Raw genomic sequence first — 22714 nt, 5'->3', positions numbered from 1 at the left:
CACACACACACACACACACACACACACACACACACACACACACACACACACACACGGCAGCAGTCAGTGTGTTGGTGTTTATCCTCCGTGCTCTTAGTGTATCTTGATACCGGCCTCTTTCTGACATGTGATTAATGCATGTGATATCGGAGCCCGAACTGAATTCTCCGGGATCGTATTGTTTTCTCATTTCGCTCCAAATGAAAAAAGGATATTTCTCCAAACTCATTCTATCGCTCAACTCCCAATCGATGTGCGTAGCCAGCGGAGGGCAGTGTGTGCGTGTTGTTTGTGAGCCCGAGCTTGATTTATGTTTTGAAGGCAATTACTATAAGTTGTGGCAGAAAGAAGTGCTGTTTTCTACTGATGAAGGCACTTTTTCTTTTAATTTCATTTTACCCAATTATGATAACTAAAGTGTAACAATTAATCATGTTGTATTGCTGAAGTCTGCATATAATTGTCACTTTTTTCTGAGCAGCACTTTGCAATTTGGCTGATTTAGGCTTTCTGTGTGTGTGTGTGTGTGTGTGTGTGTGTGTGTGTGTGTGTGTGTGTGTGTGTGTGTGTGTGTGTGTGTGTGTGTGTGTGTGTGTGTGTGTGTGTGTGTGTGTGTGTAGGTTTTTCTGTTTGCTTTTGTGTTTGTGTGCGTTATTGATGTGCAGGTTTACATTCCTGTTTGTTTTGTGCTTTTGTTTGCATGTAGATATGTGTGTGTGTGTGTGTGTGTGTGTGTGTGTGTGTGTGTGTGTGTGTGTGTGTGTGTGTGTGTGTGTGTGTGTGTGTGTGTGTGAACTCGGGATCGTGTAGGTGTGTTTTCTTCCTCCTGATCATGCAGTCAGCAGTGTGTAAGCCTCTATGAGGAATCCTCGTGGGATTCGTGTGCATTTGTGATTTATTGATCTGAGTTTCTTTTAGCAGCGCGGCTTTCTGAGCAGTCGTTCACCTTTGTTCTCCCTCCCTGTCTCTCCCCCACCCCCACCCTCTTTTTTTCCTCCCCCCCCTCTCCTCTCTCAGTTCCTATTGAGCTCGTAGGACAAGAGCTGAGGTAAGGAAACACCTTCATCTTTGTGCAAATCCCTTTCATAAAGTTCTTTTATGTGCGCCGCCGAGCACCGACACCCCCCCGCCCCGCCCCCTGCCCAGCACTCATGGACTCACTACCGGTGCTCCTTTAGATGATGCTGTATATTATTATCTTTTTTATTTCTTATCATCATCACTTCTCAGCTCATGGTCAGTGCCTCCAACAGGCTGCTATTGATTTCTCACAGCCTTTTGCTATTTCCTGCTATGAACACATACAGTAGATGCAATGAAAGGGGCGTATGATCTTTTTGCCATCCGATCGAAGGATAAAGCACAAGTAGGGAGGATGGCGAAGGGCGATTATTTGTGTTGTTTTTCTCTCGGCCCTCTACTTACTTCTCCTCTCCTTTCCTCCTCGCTGTAGTTTCCCACCCAGGCGGTGGCTTTCAGGGCCACGAAGCCAATTGTCCTCCTTCCTCTCCCTCCGTCTAAATGATTCTTTCATCCTCCTCTCTTTTTGTCACACTTCACCTCAGAGCATTGATCTGTTCTCTGCACCCCCCCCCCAAAAAAAAGCATTAGGTTTCAGGATTAAGAAAAAAAAAAAAAAAAACAGTAGGGAGGCCATTGAGCGCCTCATTTAAAATGCAAATGCAGCATTTTGTAATAAGTGAAATTAATAATAAGGATAATTGGAGTAATAAAGGGCAATTGCTGGGAGAAGTTAATGAGAATTGAAATGAGCCATCCTGAGGGGTCATAGCAACCTGACTCAAAGGAGAGAGAGTGAGGGAGGGGGACCTGATGATGATGATGATGATGATGATGGTGATGATGCCTGGTGAAGAGCAGGGGAAATTACAGCGGGTCTTGGCTGATCCTTATCACTCACAGTAACAGGATATAGGCCAGGGTTGATGTATGACATACAATATTATGTTTTCCCCGGCTTGATGCCACCTGCATTCATGCATTATGTGTGTCTGCTGGAGGGGGGGAGATGCAGTGTGTGTGTGTGTGTGTGTGTGTGTGTGAGGGGGGGGGGTGTCACATATATTTGTGCATGTGCATTTGTGTGACATGCATGCTCAGTTTACATATTGCTTTGCTTTGTTTTGTCGATCTTAATTTTTTTACATTTTCTTTTTTACTGCCTGTTTTTATCATTGCTGCAGCTCAGGGACTAAAAATTGCGCCCATGTCTTAAACATATCTTTAACCTCCATCCATCCCATCCAGCTGCCCCACCCCTGGATGCAATGGCTCCGGCCATATCAGTGGGAGATACTCACGACACAGAAGGTAGGGCAGATAAAAAAAAAAATTAAAAAAAACACCCTGTGTCTGTCCTTCTCCGTCTGTCTGTCCGTCCTCCTCTCCACCCTGCAGCATCTGATTCGCGCTTTTAAAGGAATAGTTTGCCACTTATTCAGTGTCGTGCCGAGAGTTAGATGGAAAGATCAATACCACTTTCATATCTATGTATTAATCATGAAGGCACAGACAGCAGCTGGTTAGCGAGGCCGAGAATAAATACTGGAATCGGATGAAAGCGCAAGCCTGGCCACAAAATCCCCCTACTAGCACTTCTAACTTCTCATTCACACAAACAACAACAAATGTACAAATTTGGGGAGTTTTGATCTGGGCCAAGAACTCGTCCTACGTGGATCACACACATTAAACAATGGATATATAACATCTAAATTCATGAGCTGTAAAGGTGCAGGTTGGCTTATTTTGTTCTCTTCAGACTAGTCAGTTTTTCCAGTTGTTACACTGAGCTAAGCTGAGCATCTACTGGTTGTAGCTTCACATTTATTATACAAACAGGAGTAAGAGGCTCGCATCGATTCTTTTTGTGCAATGCAGTCGAGATGTTTAAGTTTAAAATGTGATAATATCGTGACAGCCCATTCCTTAAAGTTGTCATGTAAAAACTCCTTTAATGGTGTGATTCTGAAGCACAACTTACACAAGAGTAAAATCTGATGAATTTAGATCGAAATCAAAAGAAATCAAAGTCTTGTTCAACAAAGGAGGGATTTCTTCCCCTTTGTCCTAACAGCTTTTACATTTTTTTTTAGGATGAATTTACAAGAAAAAAAAAAGCAAAGATTGGAGGAAAGTCTTGAAAAATGAATAATTGTTTGCTTTCTCTTGCTTAAAGCCCTCATCAACACTCACCATTCACAATTTGGGTTGAGTAAAAATATTGCTGCCGTATTTTGTTCTGTTAAACATTTTTATCATATGATCTTTAGAAAATTACAAAGCTACAATAACAGCGGCAGCAGCGATCGCTACCTATTAGGTTTGAATCTTTTTCAGTGAAAACCTGAAACCTTAAACCCTTATAGAAGTGACATAAACATAAAATAATGTATTTTAGAGCGTCTGAAAACAACAAGCTTTTGGTTTTCTCCTTTTTCTAAATGTAAATTGTAGTTGATTTGAATAAGGTTTAAAGATACCGGCCAAACCAGACTGCACATTCATTATATCATTTTGAATAATCACATCGCCTCTAAATCTGAACCTCAGTAATAAACTTTTCAGCGGCCTCCAGTGAAATGTGATTTCTTCACGTGTTTTTTCCGCTTCGTTCTCCCTCCCTCCCCCCCGGTCTGTGTCGTCGGCCTCGGAGACCCGAGAGACTCGGGGCGGCTCACTGGCTCGTGACTCCTCTTTATTGAGGGGCAGATATTAGCTATCTGTTTACATGTGTATTCGTTCAGCAGGCAATTTCAGATGCACTTTGTTTATAGATCGTCCCTCGGTCTCCCTCGGCGTCTCCCAGGTGAGAGTAAGAGGGAGTTTATTGGATTTCACCCTCCGCTGCCTCGCCCGCCCGCCCGCCCGCCTCACCATACAACTTGTTCATTAAACGTTCCACTCAATTGGCTGAGATTGGCTGTGATGCGTGGGTGAGCGAGCATGGCGCCCCCCTCAGGCCACATGTGCTGCTCCATCCGTCTTCATGTCAAAACACACCCTCCATCTTTCCACCTCTGGACTGGGTGAGGTGCATGGGGTTTTATTGTTAGAGTGTGTTACTGATCACAACCCGGCTTAATATTCATGATTCTGTCCTCTCTCCTCCTTCTCTTTCTTCCAATTAAGCATTTTGGGTTGCCCCATAGCGAGAAAGCGCCGCCTCGAGGAAGCAGAGGCTGAGCAGGAGCAAGAGCAGGAAACAGAGCGGCCATCTTCCAAGAGGAAGTCCCACCCCCTGAAACTGGCCCTGGACGAGGGCTTCAGCGCAGAGAGCGACGCCAGCAGCGAGGCCGAGGGAGAGAAGGATGGAGAGAAAGCAGAGGAGGCCAAGGACGTGGAAGAAGAGGAGGAGGAGGAGGAGGAGGAGGAGGAGGCAGGTGTAGAGGAGGAGACCGAGGAGATGACAGAAGAGCTCACGCGGGACGGACAGACGAACGGACAAGAGGAAGAGCCACAGCAGAAGGAAGAGGAAGAGACATATCAGAAGGAGGACAAATTCAAAGCTGCTGAAGGTAATGCTGAAATTGTGAATACTTCTCGAAGAAATGTAGAAAATTTAAAATATTTGGAATCATGAATTGAACAAAATGAGGCATTCAGAGTCATCACCTTGAGTTCCAGGTAGCATTAAAGTGGTACTTCACTGATTTAGTATTGCAGTTTGTATGGCCAGATCCTCCCTGCTTTCTTAGCACACACTTCTTTCAAAAACCACCTCTTTCAAAAAAAATGTATCTCTCAAGCCCAAGCCAAGATAAACGCTGATGATGTCACAGTGATGTCATCAGGGTTATCCTGGCTTGGACTTGTGATATAATTTAAAAAAAAAAAAATTCCAATCTTGTTTTTGGAACTTGGAACACAAAACATTTTTTCTCTGGCTGAGTCTTACTGCTGAGTGTAAAACTCAGTGAACTATAGTGAGAAAAATACACATTTTCATAAAGTTTCCTTTGATTAACAATTCAGTTTCGGTTTTCCTTTAATCATCATGCCTGACTCAACATAGTCTTTCATTTGTGAAACTTTTCGCGGATGGCATATGACTTAAAAATGGCCACTCCTGCATGAATGTCTTAATCCAGGGCACAAAATTCCCTGAGCGCATCACTTGCAATACAGTTAGCATTTAGCAAAGTGTAGCTAAGTGCATGGCAGATGTGAAGGCAGAGTAAATAAATGATATCATACGACAAAATAAACGTCCCAAAAAGTCCCTTCATCAGACACTGATGCTGCAGAGCTGGCGAGCTGCAATGCTTCCTAATGACCAGCAGGGGTTTCAAGGATTTTGTGTTTGCGTTTCTGCATCTGAAAGCTACTTTGCATCTACAGATTCGTCATAGCAGGTTATTTGTATTTCTTTGTGAGTTCATAGTGAATGACTTAGCGGGCAGCAGGTAATGACAAAGATACTGCTGACAACAGCTTGAGCTCACTGCATGACTCAGTGTTTCCTCTGTGTCACTGCTCTGACCTCCTCATCTTTGTTTCCACAGAGGAGTGTGTGATCGTCGAGCCCGAGCTCAGAGCGGCGTCACCTGCTGCCGAAGAGTGTCGGTCTCCCACGCAGAGCGCCGAGGAGGTGGCCAACTCTCTCCTCCACCTGGGACGACTCTCCGGCAACGACGCTCCAAGTGGGGCCACGCAGACGACTGTTGTGATGGAGGAGGAGGAGGACGTCAGCGAGGCAACCGAACGAGGCGAAGAAATAAAGGACGGGAAGGACGGAGACATGAACGAGGAGGGAGACGGAGAGGAGGAGGAGGCGGCACACAGAGCACCGGAGGAGTCATCTGTTCTGCAGGAGGAGGCAGCAGATGTGGAGGATGAGCAAGGGGAGCGTGAAGACACGAGCGACCACGTGAGCCGAGAGCATCTGACCGACAACGTCCACCGCGAACAGATCGAAGGCGAAGAGGATGCAGACGAGGAGGAAGAGATGGCGGGGCAGCACAGGCGGGACGCTCCAGCAGAAGATGAGGAGGATGAGGAGAGAGGCGAGGAAGAGCACAGGAACCACGTTCTGCCCATTCCCGATGCGCCAACCGCCGTCCGCACCATCACCAGCACCGCAGCAGCTCAGGGAACACACATCACGGCTGAAGACCACAGGGCCAGTCCGCCGGAGGACTACAACTCACACAGGGCGAGTCCCCTCGACAACTACAGCGCCAACAGAGCCAGTTCACTCGACAAATATGACTGTCACAGGCCTAGTTCACATATACACTACAAGGCCAGCCCTCCTTTAAGCTACAGCTCCCACAGGGCCAGCCCACTGGAGGACTACTTCCCCATCCCCAGAGACGAGAACTACAAAATCCACAAGGCCTCGTCCTCGGCCTCGCCCGACATCATCGAGGTCCGGTCAGATAAGTCAGAGGACAAAGACTTTGACGACGTGGACGGAGACGACGAGCACGACGACGAAGACAGCCTGTCGCAGCGCTCCACTGTCACGGACGAGTCGGAGATGTTCGACATGACCCGAGGGAACCTGGGCCTGCTGGAACAAGCCATCGCCCTGAAGGCGGAGCAGGTGAAGCCAGCTGGGCCCCGAGAGCTGCTCCGTGCCCCAGATATCCACCACCAGCGATACTTCACTCTGGAGGACAGGCCCAAGCACCTGGACGTCATCCGCAAGAGCTATTTCAGCAAAGGTAGGACAGAGTGGAGAAACAAAAAGCTACAACGTGTACTGAGATGTGAAAGTTGCTTCAAGTCGGCGGCACATTTAGTCCTCTTTTGTTATTTTAGTTTTTTTGGGCCAGGCCCAGGGCTATAAACAGTCATGCCTGTTAACCATTGGTCGGCTGTGTGCCACGGCATCCTGTACTCATTTAAAATTGAAAGCTCTTGTTTCAAATTAAAAGCCCTCTTACGTTTCACACACGGTCCAGCCATATACTCGGTTTTTGACCTCGTCTTTTTGAAGCTATGTTAGCGTCACATTGTGGTGCAGCTCAGTGTTTTCAACTTTGCCACATGTATTGGTTTTAAGACCCTTTTAACCCCAATTAGCTGATGAATGGGCAGCAGCAGTGTGTCATCTAGCCAAAGGGTCTATCTGCCTTTTTCATTGAAAATAGTTGCACAGCCACATCTGAGTCCTGATAATCACCTGCCATAATCCTTTTTTTTTTTATTGTGTGTTGGAGACAAATCTTGAGGAGAAAACAACAAGCAGTAAAAGAAAAACTGAATTAGTTTGACTGGTATCTCTCTCATGTTTGTGCACTAAAACATGAGGCCAGATCCCAGAGGTGATTAATTTTGCTTAGCTTTACAAACTGGAATCAGGGAAAATCAGCATACCTGGCTCCATCCAAGGCTAAAAAAGAGCTCTCAAATTAACATTTTACATCTTGTTTGCAAGGATGTTGTGTCTTTTTGTTTTCTGTTAAATTACAGGGGCACAGTCGTGAGGCGAGCGTGCATGGCTGCACAAATGTGAATGTGCACAGGTTAATTTGTGGCTTTGTTTTTTAAGGTCGCAAGTGTACCATCAGTAGCCAGTCATGTATATTACCATCGCTTTGATTTTATAAAGTCAACAATATAATCATGCTATTTTCAGCGTTTCTATTGGATTACTCATCTAAAGTGTTATTGTAACAAAAGGTTCCTGCAAATGTTTCACAATAAAAGCCTAGTTAAGAAATGCAGGGCTTTTAATTTGAAACAAATACAGGAAGTGTTGGTTTTGTATTAATAGTCATGCATAAATGTTAGCAGGGCAAACGGAAGTTGAATCAAGAGAACTGTGAACATTTTATTTCCTCACTTCATCGTCGGGGATGAAGGATCAAATTCATCTAACGACCTGCAAAAAAAAAAAAAAAAAAAAAAAAGGTTTTCACACCGTAAACACATGAATGGAAAGCAGTCAACAGTTGGACAATTGTTAGCGAGCGTACAGAAAACCAAACCAGCGCAAGTTCATGTGCCGAACCTGATGTTGGTAGCAGAGTGTGCAAATACAGACACGGCACCAAATAAACAACGATGAGTCACGCAGGTCTGTTGAGATCCTCCCCTCTCTGTTGAAATGGGGGTGAAGTGGTTCCAGCTGAGTAGACTTTCATGAAGAGCAGGGAGGAAGTGCTCGGAGAGAGAGCGGGTGGGGGGGGAGTGTAGCGAGAGAGAGAGACGACAACATATCAAGAGAGTAGGAGGAGGAGTGCAGGTTGTTTCACGGTCAGCGCTGGAGTGTTTGTTTACGTGCGCATGTGTTCGGGCCTTGTGTTTCACTGTTGGCACGCCGCCCACTTGTCATGCTCCTCACAGTATAGCGGCGGTGTGATTACATGCCTGGTAGTGGTGCCCTCTCCTTGGCCTCAGCTCCCTCCTGTGGTGACGTTCCTGTTCTGCTCTGCACTAATTAGGAGATGCATGTCTCGTTAACATTCAATTTGAAGGCCAATAGAGCATCACGCCATCCTCTTGCTCCTTTTTCTTCTCTCCGGTGCCACCGTTACCGGCCGGCATACCTACAGCAGCAGTCGGCAGGATCGGACGTCTTACGTGTAAATATATAAATTATATAGTGGTGTGATTTTCTCCTGATGTATTTTCAGGTTTTGTTTAATTTGAGATCCAAACTTTGAAAATGTCAGAAAATGTTGCAGGGGAATGAAATGATGAAACTCTACGGCATAAGTAGGTCGACTTTGTTCGGGGGAACTTTGAAAAGCCTCTAGTCTTAAATTAGTTTGATAGTATTTTATCCTTAAAAGCATTTACAGAAACACACAAATCACATTTAGACTAATGCGTAACACACCTTATGCATTTACAGAGATACATAAGACATGAGGAGGGGATGCAGATGGTGTTGCTTTCGTACAGTTGTCTGAAATATGTCTGGATTTCATGCTCAGCCGAGCAGACCGTCTGATGGCATTAACCACTTGCTTTTGTCCTCCTTATTCATCCCACCTTCTCCTCTTCGCTGGTCTTCCTCTTCTCCTGCTTCCCTCTTCTACCTTCCTTCCTGTCTCTTATCCAGAGAGCAGCAGGCCAGAGAAGAGAGAGATCAAGTGTCCCACACCGGGGTGTGACGGGACAGGCCACGTGACCGGTCTTTATCCCCACCACCGCAGCCTGTCAGGCTGTCCACACAAGGACAGGATCCCCCCGGAGAGTGAGTTCTTTCAGCTGCTGAAAATATGGAGAGAAGAAAAATGAAAAGCAACAGAAGCCAAGCTCTTCAAATGCTGAAACACCAGTTAGATTGTGACATCATGACATCATGAGGTTTTCTCGGGTTCATGTTCTGATTCACGTCTGCTATAAATGCATTGCAAAAGACATCAAAGCAGCTTACCGAAAACGTAAGAGCGTGTGCAACCTGAAATTCTCAGCAAAACGTGAAATAGAAACGCCCGGCCGCCACAGCAAAATGTGAGATAGCCACGCTTTGGGCTGTCGAGGCGTGACAGTTACACGTTTTCCCGTCGTGGACCAAAATAAAACCTACCGCATGTTTTAAACCATGTGATTTACAAAAATCACATGGTTGTCCAAAAGGAAAACAAAACTATATGCAAAGACACATGGTTGGGGTTATTAAATGAAAATAACCGGGATTAATGCAACCAACTAACCCTGCAACCTCCTAATACTGTGGAAAAACGTCCTTTGTACTTGGTCTCAATACCTCTGTAGTGGTTCCTTGGTCACATGTTAGTTTACATGTGCCGTTAGTTAACGTAAGTTTCATGCTTACTAAGCGTGTAACTGTCACGCCTGGACAGCCCTAAGCGTAGCTATCTCATGTTTTTCTGTAGTGGACAGGCGTGTCTATTTCGCGCTTTTCACATTTTTAGCAGCATTAATTAAAAAAAATAGACAGTAGAAGGAAATTTTACTATTTTCTCATGTTTTCCACAGTTCAGGGGATGGAAAAAAAAATATTACAAAGATAAAAAGAAAGTGAGTGTTGTTACAATTTAATTGTGGATTTTCTCTGATCGTGTGATTGTGTGTCTTCTCCTCAGTTCTGGCCATGCATGAAAATGTGCTGAAGTGTCCAACTCCCGGCTGCACCGGTCAGGGCCACGTTAACAGCAACCGCAACACGCACCGCAGGTATGTTCGCACGCACATCACAGCATCGGATCCGTGTACATCTTTATCGTTTCAGTGTGTGTCTTTCTGCAGGTGAGAGCCGCATGCACAGGGCGTGCCTTTCCCTTTGTGTATTTGCAAGCTCATATATTCATGGATGCGGGACAGCAAATGTGTCAGCGCACATCAGTGTGATGCAGATGTACACGGTCAGCAGCGCGCCCCCCTTTTAATATTCATCTCCCTGCCCCTCCTCCACCCCTCCAGTCTTTCTGGTTGCCCCATCGCTGCTGCAGAGAAGCTGTCCAAGGGCCTCGATAAGCAGCATCTCTCTCCACCAGGCAGCGAGCACCTCAAAGGAAGTCCCAACGACCGAGTGCTGAGGTGGGTCATCAAAAAACAGCCAAACATACTTCTATCATTTAAATGGTTCTTTGTACATGTCTGCCTCATATAAAGCCCCGAGGTTAACAAAAGGCAGTGAAATGAGTCAAAAATATATCTGAATGCATTAAATAATAACAATGTTTATTAAAAAATTCAACGGCAGTGGAAAAAAATAATAAAAGGCTTTCTGAAGCTCAAATCAGTCGATAAAAAGTAGAAAAGATGGTGTTTTTAAGTGAAAGGCTTTTTAATATTAACTCAAATGAACCCTTTTGTCTCATTAGCCTTTTATATATCTATATAAAATGATCTTCCATTATCTGCCTGCACTGTAAGTTACTTGACTGCTTTAATAAAGGAAGTAACTTTATTATTTTTATTAATAATTTCATATCATTAAAAGATATGAAGAAACTTGGATTGGCACTCTTAATACACTCAATGTTTTTTTTTAAGGGGATGTCTGTTATTTTTCCACAATCACATTCGAAATAAATGTTTGGCTACTTGGATTTTCAGGTTAGGAGGCAGTCTGACGTTACATCGCATTATGATTTAAGAATGAAGATAATACAAAGTGGCTGGTGGGAAAAACAGGGAATAAATGATTAAAAGTGTTGCTAAACTCAAAACATAAATGTATCGGACATAAAGAACATATTAAGTTTTCTCTTTTTTACCAGTTAATTGGAAATCCAAAATCTTTTTGATTTCTTTTGATCAACAGTATAATGTATTCTGTTGTATTTTGCCTTTAGTTTCCCTTCTTAGATTAAATGTTGAGTGGCAGGAGCAGTAGTAGCCTGGACACGGTGACCTTTTTACCTACATAAAAGACGTCCCCTCCGGTCCGAGCCCCCCACAGCTGAGCCTTCGTCAAGGTTAGCTGCTTTACGACCACGCCTCACTGACAGCACAGAGACAATCCTGACCTTGGCGACTGAGAAGTAGAACTGGCCTGTGAATGGCTCAATAATAACAAGGAAGTCTTGAAGCATCCAGCCTGGCAGGCTAATCATTACTGTCACCTCAAACGCTAAGATCTCTTTATCTCTATTCATCTCCTCCAACCGGCCCGGCACCGTGACCACGGCCAAAAGAATGATAATTAACACAAACCAGACACTGGTATTATGCTAAGTCCGCGCTCTTCCTCATTGGTATTTTAATTAATAATGCAGCCGATAAGCTAATTATGCAAGTTATAGGGGCATTGCGGGAGGATAGGAAAAAATAATTGCTTTCCTGGAGGAAAGCCTCATCAGTGGTCGGACAAAGCATCGAGGATTAATACATAATAAGGCTTGCTTTGTTTTTCCTCCTCAGATTGTTATTCAAATGAGTTCGGTTGTCTGTTATATGTGGAGCTGAAAAATTCATCATGCAATCCAAGTTGAAATAATAAAAAGGGAAAAGGATCCCGTGTGATCAGCGGTAGAAAGGTTTTTTTTCACTGTCATGAAACTCCTCCTTTAAACGGGCTCTGCTGCTCCACACATGTAATATTGGTGCGCTGCTGCGTGACGGCCGTGTGACTACAGGCCAGGTCATGTAGCTGATTAACAAGCGTCTGGTCGGACACCGGAGGATGCGAGATGGGCGTGCAGTGGGGGGTGGGGGGGGGGTGTAGGGCCTGGAGATATGGAGGGGAGGGGGGTTGCAAAAAGAAAAGATGAGGAAGGTCACTCCACTCCTCCTCCGTCTGATCCCCCACACCCACCCTACCTCGCTCCACCCTCCTTTTCTCCTCCACCACTCCCCCTTCTTTCTCTTCTCCTCCTCCTCCTACTCTTCACCCCCCACCCCGCCACCCCCACCCCTTTGCCTCTCCCTGGTCTATCAGTGGATTTACACCAACAGGTCTGACAAAGGCCCAGGCTCTCCAGGAAAACGAGAGGGCTTAAAGCTCATAAATTCCATGCTGTACAACATGCAAATGTGCCCTCTGCTGATAAGAGAGCTTTTAATCCTGCTGCACTCCTGCTAAGTACACCGTTGCCCCTATCTTTGCTCTCTCTATTTCACTCCACCTCTTTCTCTCATTCCTTTACTCTTTTTTTTTTCCCTCTCTGTTTGTTTTCTGTCTCTTTATTGCATCAATCCCCTTTTTATTTCTCATCTTCCCTCATCTGCTCTGTTCCACTTTTCTGCTTAATTTGATCTTTAATCCGCCACCTTGACGTCCTCTCCCTCTCCTACACCCCCTCCCCCCCACCCCTTCTCCACAGGCCCATGTGCTTTGTGAAGCAGCTGGAGGTGCCCCCGTATGGCAGCTACAGGCCCAACATGGGGCCCTCCACGCCCCGTGCCAACCTGGCCAAGGAGCTGGAGAAGTATTCCAAGGTGTCTTTCGACTACGCGAGCTTCGACGCCCAAGTGTTCGGGAACCGCTTGCTTGTTCCAAAGATGCCCACCAGCGAAACCTCACCCAAAGCCTTCAAAAGTAAGAGAGGATCATGGATATTTGTGTCGTATTTTTTTTTTTTTTTTTGATTTTTCATTTTAAAACCAGTGTAATAACGACGAGTTGTGGTTTTACGGAGAGCTTTGTTGTCTTAGCTGAAAGTAGTGACTTCTCAAGAATGTGTGATGTAACGTTAGTTAGGGAGCTTTAGAGCTGTTGCTTGGTGATATAGTTAAAATTTGAACTATTCCTTTTAAAGTCCAGCTATCATTTTCCTACCTTCAGGTCTTTTACATTTTAAGCCTTTTTTCCTCTGTTTACCTGTGTAGTATCAGTTATTATTAATTACTTGAACAGACTTAAATTGGGATTTTTTTTTTTTTCTTCTCCTATAGCCAAGCCCTCATTCCCCAAGTCATCGTCGCCCAGCCTCAGTCTCCACGGTTACGGGAAGAGCTCCTCCTTGGCCTACGACTACTCGCACGACGCTGAAGCTGCTCACATGGCTGCCACCGCCATCCTCAACCTGTCCACTCGCTGCTGGGAGAAACCCGAAAACCTCAGCACCAAACCCCAAAACAAGGTAAACCGACAGCAGTTTCATCTGCATTCTTCAAGGAATACGGCACAATAAATCAATTCAGCATCAGTCTCAGCTGATCAAAAATGAAATTGATTTAAAATGGGTCAGATGTGGATGGTTTTATTGTAAAGTGTTGCCTTGTTCCTCTCTTCGTAGCAGTCTGAGAAAGAGATTATTAGCTGATTGTAGTGCAGATGAAACATCGCAGGCCACAGCTGGTGAGATGAGAGGGGAGAGCAGTGGGTATGCCTCCTCCTCTCCTCTCCTCTCCTCTCCTCTCCTCTCCTCTCCTCTCCTCTCCTCTCCTCTCCTCTCCTCTCCTCTCCTCTCCTCTCCTCTCCTCTCCTCTCCTCTCCTCTCCTCTGCCCTCCTCTCCTCTCGCTCTTTTCTTTTTTCTTTCCCCATCAACTCTGCATGAATACATCATCAGGATGCATTGGCTTACAGCAACAGGATGGTGTTGAGATTCAGTTGCATCACCTCTCCCATCCTTTCATCGTTTCATCCCTCCATCCCACACACTTTTCATGTTGTTATTGAATTTGGCTGACTGCCAGTTCCCTGGATTACTTTTCCACCAGGTAGCCTTTTTTCATTATCTGCCGGACGGATCTCCCACTCTCTTTCTCCACCCCCGCCACTCTTTCTTTCATTTTCTTTTCACATCTCCTTTCACTATCTTTTATCGTGGTCTCTTCCTCCCGATGTAAGTCTCACTGCTCCTCTATCTGTCTCCATCCATACCTCTCTATTTCTCCATCTTTCCCCTCTCTGTGCACAGGAGGTGTAATTGGAGCACCACTTTCCCCCATATTGTGATTTTTAAAAGCCTTTTTGCCTCACAGAGGAGAGAAAGTGACTGCTTCATCATTTTTCGATTTCCTGACATGGTTTTAGGAAGATAAAAAGTGGAAATGAATGTCTCTGGCAGCAAAGCAGAGCAAGGTGTTGTTCAGCGAGGCACCAATCCAAGAGCAGGCCTTCGCTGCGCAGATCAGCTGGGGACTGATCTGGAATCAGAGTTGGAGCCAGTTGAAATCCAATATTGAAACACTGGAACACTGAGCTCATCAACCTGGGACATTTCTGGGAACTGTTCCCGTTTTCCCTTCCTCCTCTGCGTACCCTTTGATTTTTCTGGCCCTTGACCAGCGCATATGAGCGCCATTTTACATGAATGCACAAAACATGCCCCCCCCCTCTCCTTTTTTTTTTTTTTTTTTTCACCTGCCAGCACTATAATAAAGCATGGAGAGATGAGGCATGGTGTTGGCGCTGTTGGCACCAGAGCACATTAGATATCATGACTAACATTCTTAAGCGATGAAGGTAGTGTTCAGAACTCGAGTGTGCAGAAAAAGTGCATCACAGCTGCTGTGCGACGCTATAAATGTTTGTTTGGAACAAGCTGGAGGGCAATTTTACAAAGAGGTGGAGAGGGATGGAAGGAATCAATCATTTCACCACATCAAAGTTCAGTTTGTGTTAGTAGGTTATTATCCTGGAAAAATGTAGGTATGTTAATATCTGAATCTGCTCAACAGGATTATAAATATACTCACAATCATCAACGAGACTGCCTTTCATACACACTGAAGTGTATTAGAGAGTCTGCATTAGCAATTTATAGCTCTTTTCCTCCATTAGTTACCAACTATGCATGGCACCTTTAAGTCTTTAGCATGAAATAACTAAATCTCTTAAATGTAGATCCAAAAACAACTCGATTGAAAAAAGTAAATATAATGACACGGTAATTACCTCCGCTTTTATTTAGCTTAACGAGGCTACACACACACACACACACTACCTACGTAGCCAGCCAGGTTGAGCTTGGAGTTGTCTTCAGCATTGAAATGCAAAGTTGACGTCACAATGCGTTGAATTTTGGGTAACGTGCCATGTTTAAAGATGGCACGTTAGAGCAGGGACTCACACAGTGGAGGTAGAACCTGTAAAATCAAGTCTCCATCCATTTTAACTTGACATCACCAAATAACAACCATATCTGACCACTGCTAGTGGGAAAACCGACGATTTCCTCCAAGGTCTGAGGTTATGGCGAATCGTTTTTATTAATAATGGGACTGATTGAACCCACTGCCTTTTACTCAATAAAATAATCACATGGCTGAATAATGTTGAAAGTTTCTCACAAGATGGCGCTCAGTTCCGTGTTGAAGCTCAGTGCTTCAGAGAAAGACACATGGCTCAGGTGTTGCGTTCACTGGCCCACAGGAGCTGTTGTTGAGCTTAACAGTGTAAAGTGAAGGGCAGGTAAACAAGCAGATTCTGAAAATGCAAATTTCCTCCTAAGAACTCCTAATATAGACACTTAATAAAAATGGGTATAATAAATAATGAATGTATTTCATAATGATTTTATGTATTCATGTGTTTATTTATTTTTAAATTCTTGAGTTTTAAGAAGTGAGTTGGTTCATCCAGCCGATGACGCCTCCTGAGCTCTGAACTCCCGATGCTTTCTCTCCAGGAAATGGGCATTGAGGTGGACGAGAACGGCACCCTGGACCTGAGTATGAAGAAGCCCATTAAGCGAGAAGGCAGCCTGTCCGGCACCAGCCCCGGGGTTCGGTCCCCAGACCCTTCTTCCTCCTCCTCTTCCTCACTCCATCACAGTGGAAGCAGCGGGATGACGTCACCGAACTTACTCGCCTACAAGCAGGAGGATTGGGAGGGACCTCTAGACTACACTAAACCCAACCGCCAAAGGGAGGAGGAAATGGACGAGGTCAGTGCAATCAGACGGAGCAAAAGTACCAGCTGCAAACACGCAGTTCTTCCTGGGACGTTTTCACAGAGGAGATATTGCAACATAAATAACAACAGACAAAATCCCACCCGAAGCCTTTTGAATGAACATGCTTAATTATTTACATCACTTTGTCTTTGTCTAATCCCCTTTCCTTATTTCCTGTCCCCTTTTCCTCTTTCTATTATTTATTTCAGTGAAATGTGAGAGTTACTGTACAGTTAAAACATTGCACTGTGTAACAGAGGTGGTGTGTCAGGTGCATTGCACCATCCTGGATTTGGCATATGCTAATTTCACTCCTTTGAACTTTTTCAAAAGAAATATAAAGGGCCTTGAATGTTAATTTTTTATGAGGACATTCTGCATTTGGAAACATCACTTGTCTACAAAAGAATAAACGGGGACTGGGTGCACATGCTGTTTTGCAAAGTTTCTTTGCTTGTTTACAAATATGCAAACTACTGCGAGAAAGCCATCATTCAAAAGAAAGGCCTCAAAAGCAATCAATCCACGCAGCAACAGGCTGGAACTATCGAAATAACAAAAGGACCGCGGTGGAATTAACCAGAGCGTCCATTCATTTTCAGATGGAGCACACCGGCCAGTCGTACGTCTCCTCCGACCCGGAGGACTGCGACATGATGCAGGACTGTCTGGAGGAGAGGAAGTACCCCGGAGAGGTCACGACCCCGAGCTTCAAAGTCAAGTTTCAGCCCAAGGATAGCAAGAAGGAGCTGCTCTCGTAAGTGACAAGACAAAGTGTCTTTGTTTGTTTCAGACCAACACAGTTTATCTTTTCCATGGTTTTTTTTTTTTTAACTTGTACATGTACTTGCACTCATGAGGCTAAAATTAGGCTACTTGCAATTTGAAAGATTGATATTGTGAATATCGGTCGGCTCAATCTGCACACAAGCAGATCTGCTTCCTCTGCAGGGAAGTCTTACCTCCTACTTCCTGGCAAACTCACCGTTATAACTGCAAACACTCCTGTCTCTTAAAGGGAGAATGGGCGATGACACCGTGGTTGGTTTATATCATGTTACACCCAAAACACACCAATGATTAATGAGGGCCCGAGCACCGAGTGGTGCGAAGGCTCTATTGTAGTGCAAGGAATTATTATTATTATTTATTTATCTTCTCTGAAAAGAATCGGCTTTTTTTGCGGCTTGAACATACAGTATGTAAAAACACACCCGTCAATTGTGGTAAAAAAAAATCTTTTACCACGACTGACGGGTGTCGTGAAGGGGCGTGGCCAAATGGCTCGCTAGTCAAGAAAAATTACAACCCGTTTGAAACATGCAGCTTACTTTGTGCTGATATTATCTGATGGTAAACCAGCAAAAGTGGATCTTAACAGGGCTTAAGTGTGTTTACACTACGAGCTTTAGGCCATATGCTTAGATGGTTAGAATAAAGCGTCTGCTTCCATCTTGTTCATGTAGGATGTTTAGCAGGTTTTCTAACTCTCTCTTCCCCTCCGTGTATCTCCTGCTCCTGTGCAGGTGTCCTACACCTGGCTGTGACGGCAGCGGTCACATCACTGGAAACTATGCGTCCCACCGCAGGTATGCACAGCTGCAGAACTATTTGGGTGATACGACATGCCCGTGCTCTATTTATAAGCCCTTCAATGAAATGTTAGCTCCGCTGAGACTCTTCCTCGGCTGCCCACTCCGAGCCGGAGTCTAAAGCAGGCGCACCAAGACTAATTCAAATATTTTATTTGATCCTGACATGCCAGAGGCAATAATGTAGTGTGAGCCCGGGAAGCAAAGACAGTCATTGACTTTGATATGCATCAGTAATTTACTTCTTGCTGTCTGTCCTCTTCTTCCTAAATGACCTTGGTATGCCTTGCATTCTTGATTTCCCTTCACTCACGTCTTTCTCCTCTCTCCTTTCAATCCCCTCACACCCCTCGCTTCCCTCGTCCCCCCTTTTTTTTTTTTTTTTTTCCGTCCTTCTCTTCCTCTGCCCGTCCTTTGCTCTTTCTCCTTTCTCTCTTTCTCTCTCAGTCTGTCTGGGTGTCCTCTCGCTGATAAGAGCCTTCGGTCCCTCATGGCGGCCCACACCCCTGAACTCAAGTATGTCTGCTCTACACCTTCATTGCCTTTTCGCTGCCACTTCAGCGCGCTGTTCCCGACACCGTCCGGCGCCACAGTGCTTCATTCTGCTGACATTAACTTATCTTTTGTTGCTGGCTGCTGCCTCTGCTGCTGCTGCATCTGTCATGGTGGTTTTTTTCTGCATCTGGCTTGGTCTACGCTTGCTTTCACTTCAATCAGTTCATGTAAATGTGAAATGAAACCGTTTTTCTGGAGTGTGCATAGCTCTTTACTAGAAGCTAGGCTTTTTCACAGCTCACTATAGACGGATACGGACAGTATTTAAATGGCAAAGAGCCTGAAAAGATTGGATTTGAAACAAATATGCATAAAAGTAGCTTAAAAAATTAGCAGAATTAACCAGCTCCCCATTTCCTTCATTGCATAATTCCATTTTCATAACTACTGTTTACATGTTTTTTGTCGTTTTCGTCTGCTAAACATTAAAGATTGTGTTTCTCTTTTTCCCAGATGCCCGACTCCGGGATGTGACGGCTCGGGTCACATCACAGGAAACTACGCCTCTCACAGAAGGTAACAAAACACAACCGCATGCACAGACGCACACACACACACACACACACACACACACATGAACACACATGCACACGGTCAGTCAGAGAGGCCTAGTGACAGCTCACAGTAGACTTAGACAGGATCCACATACTCACACATTTTTCACACCTTTCCATGATCCTATTTTTGGCCATATTAGGCGTCTTTTTGTCATTTGGTTGAACAACCTCTGTAAAATTATTCTTCCTTCTAATGTTCTCTCCCTTTATCAAGCAATCACTTCACCAGAGCTTTTTTTCAACCCTATGTTATCAACTCCGTACTTTCTGTTTTCAGTATCTCTGGGTGCCCGCGTGCCAAGAAAAGTGGAATTAAAACTCCTACCAAGGACAACCAGGAGGACTCCGAGCTTTTAAAGTTCGTACCGCTCAGAAAGCCATAATGTCTGCTATTAGCGTGACTGACGGTAAAAGTAAAATGCAATAAAAGAAAGACAGAGAGACAGAGAGAGAGACAGAGAGAGAGAGAGAGAGAGAGCGAGGGAGAGGGAAGAAGGTCCCTGTGAATCACATGCAGAGGTAGTGACCTGCCCCCGTAATTTGATCAAACAGTAAGGCCCTTACTGATGAGAAAATACACTTACTGCAGATACTGATTCTGAATGGTAGACTATTGTAGAGTACATTGTCAGTACATCAGAAATACATGGGCTTCATATTGCATTTGCACACAAAACTGTTAATATGGCAACATGTTGATAACAGTATGTGCTAAACCTTAATTAACAATATTATTCATGGTAATGATAATAATTATAATATGTCATACATAGATGTAAGAACTTGATGTAAATGAATTTAGGCCAGTAGAGAAAGTTTATACCTTTAAATTATTATTCAGATAATCTCAACTTTCTCTACAGTTGATGTTTTGGGGTTCTTCTCCTCTAACCCGTGTCCCTCCTCGCTCTCTTTACTTCTCTCCCCCGCTGCCTTGCTTCACCGCCTCTTCCTCTGTCTGTCCTGCTGCTCTCCTCTCCTTCATCTCCTTCATCTCCTTCATCTCCTTCCCTGCGCTCCCTGCAGATGCCCGGTGCCGGGCTGCGACAGCCTCGGTCACATCAGCGGCAAGTACGCCACGCACCGCAGCGCCTACGGGTGTCCGCTGGCGGCCCGCAGGCAGAAGGAGGGTCTCCTGAACGGCACGCCCTTCAACTGGAAGGCCTTCAAGACAGAGGGGCCCATCTGCCCCACCCCCGGTTGTGACGGCTCCGGACACGCCAACGGCAGCTTCCTCACACACCGCAGGTGAGCTGCACACCGACCGTTTAGTTTGAAATCAGTCCTTGGGTCGGCTGTGGGTCGGTTATGTTTCCATGTTTGGTCTGACAAGGAAACAACATCAGAAACAGGAAGTAGAGGTGTGGATTTGGGTCACATGACTTAGACTCTTTTGACATTTGAGCCATAAATTTGATTAAACCGTAGAAGACTTTAGCATAAATTATCAATCAGTAATTGTGCAGCCACTCAACAATAAGCACTGATCTAAATTGAATATTTAGATCTCTGTAGAGTTATTTTTCAAATGTGTTTCTAATGTTATTTAAAAAGAGATCAAAATTGGATCAAGATTTTATAAACTGTTGTCAAATCCAAACCTTATCTCACAACTAACAGCTGATTATTTTGACTTTAATTGGTACTTGAAAGACATAACTACAAATATTAAAAGCAATCAGTATTTCTGTATTGGAGCTTACTCATTTACTGTGATTGTAACTCTGTTTAATTTTGAATCAGAATAATTTTGTGAGTGGTGCATAATGACGTGAAGGACGTGAAAGGTCAGGACTTAATACTCAGAACTTAACACTTGTCCTTCATAACAATGACTTTTTCTTGCCTCTAAATTAATTAATTAACAAGTAGTTCAACATTTTGATAATTACATTTTTTTTCTTGCCGATACTTCGGTGAAACTATTGTGCAATAAGAAGGCGATGGTCGGTGCTCGCAACAGGAGATTTGCTATCTTATCTCATCATAGAGACTGGAGGAACAGAAAACATGAGCCTGGCTCATCAGTCTAAAGTTGAACAGTTTTCACCTCTAAAGCTCATTTATGAACATTTTGTGTCCTTGTTTTTGTTTTTCAGTTCAAAAGAAATGTTAAAAGAACCAGTTGTTGTTTAATTTGTCCTTGTATCTGACCAGTAAATAGTCAAAACATGTAAAACTCTATAAAAACAGAAAAACAACATGTTCATTAGTCTGTAGAGATGTTGGTGAGAGTATTTGTAATATTTGGACAGGGTCAGGCTTCCTTTTTCCGCAGTTTTCCCCCCCCCAAATATTCAAGTAACAAGGAGAGAACATTCTTCTTTTGACTTATGGTTTCCTTAGTTGGGTTGACATTGGATTAAAAAAGAAATCTAATTCAAATAAATAACCATATTTCAAGAGGCCTTCATGAGCTGGTGCATTAACACACGCTCTTCTGCACCGCGTCCTGTATGTATTTGGATCTCTCAGACATTCGAGCAGCACAGTGACCTCCTCTGTGTGTCTCCAGTCTCTCAGGATGCCCCAGAGCCTTGTTCGCCAAGAAGAAGGCCAAGTTCCCTTCAGAGGACTACCTGAGCACCAAGTTCAGGGCCAGTGACGGTAAGTACGTCTGCAGGCTGGAAGAAACATACTTTTATTTATGGAGTACTTCAATGAAGAGGCTCTTTACACAACAAAGACATTAGAATATACAGTAAGAAATCCTTTTGTTGTACCACGGTTCGGTAAACCGGGAGCCCAGTTCAGGTACCGGAACGGTTGGGATTGATAGTATAACTCCAAATAAATACTTACAAATAAAACAGCAAAGCTAAAGATAAAATGGAAAATGCAGATGACAGCAAAACAGCTGCAGTACAGATACTAAGCTTCTCTTCTGTGTTTCTGGTTTCTGATTTAGTTTTGGACAACGATGAGGACATCAAGCAGCTCAACAAAGAAATTAACGACCTCAATGAATCCAACAACGAGATGGAGGCCGACATGGTCAACCTGCAGACTCAGGTGTGTGCCGCTGTTGTTGTTTTTTGTGGGCCTTACGGGATGGAAACGCTGGTGTGTTTTATTAAATCTAAAATCACATGTGAGACCGAAGGTCCTCCGTTCTGTCACCTGAGTCTGTTAAGCAGCGTTTGATATATTGGTTTATTACATTATATTGTACTTCAGTACACTCGGGGGGTTTGTTGCTTTGTTGCTACTGGCTGTATTTACTGTAGTCTGAAGAGCAGAAGCTGGAGGCTGAACTTTAGATAAAAATGAAGCGGCATCATTCAGTCAGTTCACTCAGTTTATAAACTTTTCTACTCATGCTACTGTTACACTTATATATTGTAATATTTACCAAGTCACACTGGTTCATTTCAAAGGCTAAGGCAGGTGTTATTCTATATTTGACTATTGTCAAGAAATTCTATTAAAAAAAGTACAAAACTATGTTCATACTCAGCCCCAAACCAAGAATTCAATTCAATTCACTGTTATTTTATTTATATAGTGCCAAATCAAAACAGGTTATTTCATGGCACTTAACACATTAAAGTCCTTACAGCAAGATGTTACAATATTATACAGAGAAACCCAACAATTCAACAATTCCCACATAAGACAGGAGGGAATGAACTCCTCTTTAAGGGAGAAAAACCTCCAACAGAGGGAAGAAAAACTCCCTTTAACAGGAAGAAACCTCCAACAGAACCAGACTCAGAGGTGGGCGGAGCTTCTACCTCGACCGGTTGGGGTGAGAGGAGAGCAGAGACAGAAAAGGAC

The 22714-nt window shown here is 44.3% G+C and overlaps 1 protein-coding gene across 4 annotated transcripts in view; it reads left to right on the top strand.

The window, feature by feature from the left end:
• The window catches only part of myt1b (myelin transcription factor 1b), a 44546-nt gene that overhangs the window by 14649 nt on the left and 7183 nt on the right, over positions 1-22714 (top strand). For 2 of the 4 annotated variants that reach the window (XM_069708392.1, XM_069708391.1), the window contains exons 4-21: positions 1018-1048; positions 2269-2331; positions 4153-4538; positions 5526-6689; positions 9038-9172; positions 10029-10119; positions 10366-10482; positions 12714-12928; positions 13285-13472; positions 15967-16224; positions 16836-16990; positions 17760-17822; positions 18273-18341; positions 18834-18896; positions 19215-19295; positions 19964-20185; positions 21453-21544; positions 21846-21949. In XM_069708392.1, the coding sequence (XP_069564493.1) occupies positions 1018-1048; positions 2269-2331; positions 4153-4538; positions 5526-6689; positions 9038-9172; positions 10029-10119; positions 10366-10482; positions 12714-12928; positions 13285-13472; positions 15967-16224; positions 16836-16990; positions 17760-17822; positions 18273-18341; positions 18834-18896; positions 19215-19295; positions 19964-20185; positions 21453-21544; positions 21846-21949 (3497 nt within the window). The remainder of the gene's footprint in view (positions 1-1017; positions 1049-2268; positions 2332-4152; positions 4539-5525; positions 6690-9037; positions 9173-10028; positions 10120-10365; positions 10483-12713; positions 12929-13284; positions 13473-15966; positions 16225-16835; positions 16991-17759; positions 17823-18272; positions 18342-18833; positions 18897-19214; positions 19296-19963; positions 20186-21452; positions 21545-21845; positions 21950-22714) is intronic. The other 2 variants (XM_069708393.1, XM_069708394.1) reach the window with 2 other exon arrangements.

The sequence above is a fragment of the Brachyistius frenatus genome, unplaced genomic scaffold (genome assembly GCF_029030835.1).
Source record: "Brachyistius frenatus isolate BFR_SWC_R1_liver_20210118 unplaced genomic scaffold, ASM2903083v1 Contig_75, whole genome shotgun sequence".
Classification (NCBI taxonomy): Eukaryota; Metazoa; Chordata; class Actinopteri; family Embiotocidae; genus Brachyistius; species Brachyistius frenatus.
This window is presented reverse-complemented; position numbering and strand designations above follow the sequence as displayed.